The sequence below is a fragment of the Apis dorsata genome, unplaced genomic scaffold (assembly GCF_000469605.1).
Source record: "Apis dorsata unplaced genomic scaffold, Apis dorsata 1.3 scaffold_502, whole genome shotgun sequence".
In the NCBI taxonomy this organism is placed as follows: Eukaryota; Metazoa; Arthropoda; class Insecta; order Hymenoptera; family Apidae; genus Apis; species Apis dorsata.
The window spans coordinates 128,666-133,899 of NW_006263732.1; the positions used below are offsets into that span (position 1 = coordinate 128,666).

Here is a 5,234-nt window from a genome sequence, read left to right on the forward strand (position 1 = left end):
TATAACTATTTTAGAGAATAGAAGAATAGAAGAATAAATTTTTTCCCTTTTTCTTTTCCTGTACATCTGCTATTTTTTTCACGGAAATAACGGTGCCAAAATCGTTAGAAATCGTTAGAAACCGTGCATAAAGGAAAATGTAAGACGAATAACCGGGCAAATAATTAAATTGTACCTCTGGCGGACAGGAATGTCCGTGACAGGTCTTCGATCGAGCATTTCGGTAAATTCGATAAAACTTTTACTCCTTCCATGATGCGGGATTCGTCCTCTCGATACGGGTTCGTTTTCTTCTTCCTCTTTCGCGCTCTTCACGTCGTTTCCCGCGCCAACTTCCAATAACGCGACAATAAAATGGGCCCCCGCTTCCGTGGAAATACGTGGATGGAGAATTGGTCGATGTAAAGAGTTCCCAGGAAATTTTTGAAACTTCTTGCTACGTACTTTTATATATTGTGAACCGATGTTATCGAGGGAAACGTTTGTGTAGATTTAATTCTTGGATAAACTGTTGGAGAAATATAATTCTTATTTCGATATTTACAAAGTAAATTGTGTAAGATCAAAATTAATTCAAAAAAAAAAGGAACAAAAATTAAATGAGCTATCTGAATATAAATCTCATCTTAAAGAGTAATCGTAATACAATTTTTATCGATTCAGAATTACTTCTTACACGTTAAAATATGCGAAATGGAGAATCGAAAAGAAAAAAAGTATAAAAGATAATTATACGAAATTTTGATAGAGAATTCAGTTTTGGAAATGAAATAGATAATCATTTCCGTGTACAGGCCTTAGGCAGAAATTGCAGAGTTCCTTATCTTCCTGGAAGAAGGAAAGTATGTTTCCATGTTGAAGAAATAAGTTTCTCTCCTAGAGATTTTGTTCCTTGCATTTACGATTGTGGAAAGGAACCGGTCAGCCGTGCCGATTGTGCAGATCGTCGCACGCGATATTCGCGAATGAAAAGCCGTGATTCCGCGCAACCAACAGCGATGGAGGTGGAAGGTGTGCGGAATGAGGGTAACGACCGCGATAAGTGGAATAAAAGAAAAGGTAAAATCGTGCCAGCCTATACTGGGAAAGTTATATTGTCAGGGAACGTTTCGAGATATTGTGATATTTGAAACTGCTATAGATATATATAAGAATATTCCATCTTGCGATAAAGTTGGGATTTGAGACATTTTTCTTTCAACGATATTATTATCGCAAATTGCAAGAAAAGATTATTTTCAAAATCTCGTACATTTAATCTCGTTTCTCACGAGATTTTATTTTGGAAAAAAATTGTAATCGAGTTTAAAATTCGTTGTGAATTTTTGGGATATGTCTTTTTCTGTTATTTTATACACATATTTTACACGCGTCAATTTTGAAACGTGCTCAATAAGCTGAAGCAAATGTATATCACAGTAAGATAACTTGTCTATCTAGGGATTACTAGAATTAGTTTGTGCAAACTTCCTGAAGTGATTCTGGACACTGATTGGCAACGGTTGACTTGCAAAAGCTCACTAATAGATGTTCACAGGAGTAATTAGTGAAACTTCTCTTCGCCCTAACTCGAGAAAATTGGTTTGTTAATCTTTACAAAGATTACTACCCGTCATTGTCGATCACATTCGTTTGGAAACGAAAATTATCCACGGGAATAATTTTCTTGTGCAAAAATTTTCGAATGAATCATCCTCCAATTCAACAAATATTCCATATTCAAAACACTCTTCATTTATTATTTCATATAAATAAATAATAAATCTCCAGTAAGTATCAACATAAGAATTTAAAAATTTTTGAAAACACTGGAAACTTTCACATCGCACAAACTCGGAATAAAAAAATTTCACATTTGATTCTTAAAAATTTGATTTTTTAGGTGACGGTCAGGGACGACGGATGGCCGTCCCTCTCCTCGACGACCCGTGTCGTGATCGCAGTGGCGGACATAAACGACCACGGGCCCGAATTCGAGCAAAAGTTCTACACCGTTCAGATACCAGCATCCCCGTCCACCGATAAACCGTTGTTCCAGGTAAGCCATCACTTTCCAGACAACCATCGATCGATCTTCGTAATTCTATCCGACCTTCTAGTTGAGAATTAGGAGCTGGCATCGCACCATTTTCTTCTTCACCGTGTTGCCGGAGAAACGGACGGCGTTACCGTTCTATCCCGTTTTTCGTTTTTCTATTTGTCTCCTTTGTACACGTCCAAGTAGAAGTAAAAATCCCTCCCCCCCTCCCCAAGTATCTTGTTGTATATATTGTCTTCATTCATGTGAAGAAACGTAAGAGGACCGCAAATTATGACCAAAAATGTACGTACGTATATTGAAAACTGAAGGGAGTTGTGCGCGAGTCGAAAAGGAATCATGGGAGAAAGTGTTCGAAGAATTTGATCCTTGGAAAATTGAAATTTTGAAGATTCGATGACCGGGGAATTCGAATTTCATGGAAACGGATTTTATCATTCGATAATGTCGATTCCTGCACTTCCCTTAAGTGGATGGCAAGCTGGGCGGAAGTGAACGCTGCCAAGTGATGTGATACAATTGGCGAAGGTCTTCTGGTATTCTCGATAAATTTATTGCTTAGAGAGCATGGATTCTAGTTTAATGGTTTTTAAAGGTGAAAGCCGTCCAATATAATTCAATTTCCGAATTATTATAAAATTTTTAGATATTTATCGCTCTCCTGAATGTTATAATCTGATTTTATTAGTGTTATATTTAGATTTAATATATTCGTATCTAGTTGCTATTTTTTTTTTTTTAACTTCTCTATCATGTTGCATAAATAATTTTTTTGAGACAAGTGATTTGAAATTCAAAGAATCGCAAATTAATTTAACTTCCAAAAAAAAAAAAATTATAACCTTTCAAACCACTAGCGTTCATTTCAAACGAACCAGTTCACACTTTGCTCGGTCAATTCGTTTGAAAATAGTCTCAGAACCTCACACTCTTCCGTAATAATTGCCAAAAATCTTCCAAAACACCTTAACTGTATAAATACCGAAACATCGTCTCCCAAATCTCACGTATTATTTGTTGATAATTGCTTGGAGTCTGTCTTAATTATTGTACGCCTTGTTCGCCTTGACGGCCAAGCCGCATAACGTAGCACAAATCTAGTCCATATCAAGATTTAAAAAAGGAAAAGTCTAATGTACATAAGCGCACGAAGAAAAAGAAGGTCGATCGTTTTTTATCGAACGTAAAAGTTTCTATCTTAAAGTCGCCTCTTGTCCTCGATGTGATCAATGCTACTTACCAACAACTATCCGTGAAAGGTTAGATTTAGCACACGAACGCCCTCGCACGGGATCCTCCCGTGGAGTTCTTCCGATTTACGGCGAGACATACATAGTCTTGGTTAACGTTTCACGCATCGGCAATTTCGGGCATCTTGACAACGGAAATTAATATTTCTTATAACTTCGAGACGACCTCTGGGTTGTCCACTGTTATCTTTTGAATCGATAATCGATCCTGGCCTCGATGACTTCGAGTTACGCGAATCGTTACAACTTGTTTAAAAACAAATAATTTAGGCGCCATTAAGTGTGTTAGGTTATGTTCGTAAACTGTTATTGCTTGTTTGGAAATAAATAGATTAGATAGATTATTGAGAGTTAGTTTTTTTTTTTTGAAACATTGTAATTGGTATTTTCAATTTTTTTTTTAATGATTTAAAAATGGATTTGTACAAGAAAATAGCGTGTTAATAAATTTTATAATGATGTCAGTTGTAGTTTGTATTTTACAATGAGGTATATTAATAATTGAAAAGAATTTTGTGTGTTCTTTAAAAATATTTTTAATGTAGTTTACATGTTGCAAGTTTCGTAAATTTTATAGTAATATTATAATATGCATAATTTTAATAATTGCAATGTATATTTTAAAATTCGTAGAAATTTGGCAAATATTATAAATTTTAGTATATTAATAATTCCAAGTATTATTTTGCAAGTTTAAAATTAACGTATCATAATATTTATTTACAGGAAGTAAAATATTTCCTCGATCGTTACAGCGAAAATTTTTATATAATCATAATTGTATAAAAATCGTAACAGCTTTCAACGATCCTATTTTATATGATGTTAATCGCGGATAATATTATGCGTGATATTAAGCTATCCAAATATTTGCAAATTTCGAAAATCGACGGATGAAATAATTTAATAAATAATATTATCGACCGAGAGCAGTAGAGAGAGAAATGATTAATCCGACGTCACAGTGACAATAACTTTCATAATATACCCGAGAATATTTAATATAATTTCCCTGTCAGCGTCGAATTTCGTCGAAGCCAGATTCGATTTCGTCGGATATCGAATTACGCGTTGGTCGTTTTCGTAATTTCGCCCGGTCACTGTGTATTATATATTATCAATCTTCGTTCGCGCAAACATAATATATCTCGTTCTCACAAAATTTATATATTCAATTTGCGATCGTATAAAATTTCTCACATTCTTTATATATATAATATATATCTCGAAAGAAAAAAAATTTATACGTACTATGGATTAAAATTTGAAAACTGTGTTTTCAATACGCTTTAATTCGACTGAGTATTCGATAAAGCATGATTTCATCCACGTTGTTCTCCTTAAGTTGGTTGATCGCAATTCCTTTACATGTGTTTCGCGACGAAACCGTCGTTTCAAACGATTTATCATTTCGAGAATAAAGAAAGAAAACCGACCAATCGAAACCGCGCGTCCGCTCGATAAGGTAGGAAAAGAATACGCGGTGGAAGGGATAAAAGCGAATTAGCGGAAGATAATGCGAAAGTTAAAAGGCTTCCTTCTCTCGTTCTCGACAGAAATCGAGGAACCGCTCGCGGGAGTTCGACCTTTCGATCGATACGTTACTAGAGAATGGAACTTGGGAGACATTTAGCCTCGACAGCTTGTCAGGAGATCCTATATTCAGGGTAAGGACAACGCTGGCACGTAAAAGAAACTAAAGACGCCACTCGTGGCACGGGAGCATAAATGATTGCCGCGTGAAACGCGGAATTGGTCTCGGATAGTTAACGCGAGCTCTTGTGCATTGATTTATGACCCGCTTTTATGTACATATATATATATATATATATGTATATCTATACGTATTGTATATCGACTATGTTAACGTTCTAATTATGATACTGCATTTTCATGCAACTCTATGCCTATATTTCTTTTTTACTTTTTTTTTTTTTTTTTTTTTT

At 35.1% G+C, this 5,234-nt stretch overlaps 1 protein-coding gene across 1 annotated transcript in view; it reads left to right on the forward strand.

Moving 5' to 3' along the window:
• Positions 1-5,234, forward strand: part of LOC102672269 (fat-like cadherin-related tumor suppressor homolog) — a gene marked incomplete at its 5' end in the record, with an annotated part of 73,428 nt that overhangs the window by 41,816 nt on the left and 26,378 nt on the right. Inside the window, 2 exons of the mRNA XM_006620330.1 lie at positions 1,883-2,038; positions 4,845-4,955. Coding sequence (XP_006620393.1) covers positions 1,883-2,038; positions 4,845-4,955 — 267 coding nt within the window. The remainder of the gene's footprint in view (positions 1-1,882; positions 2,039-4,844; positions 4,956-5,234) is intronic.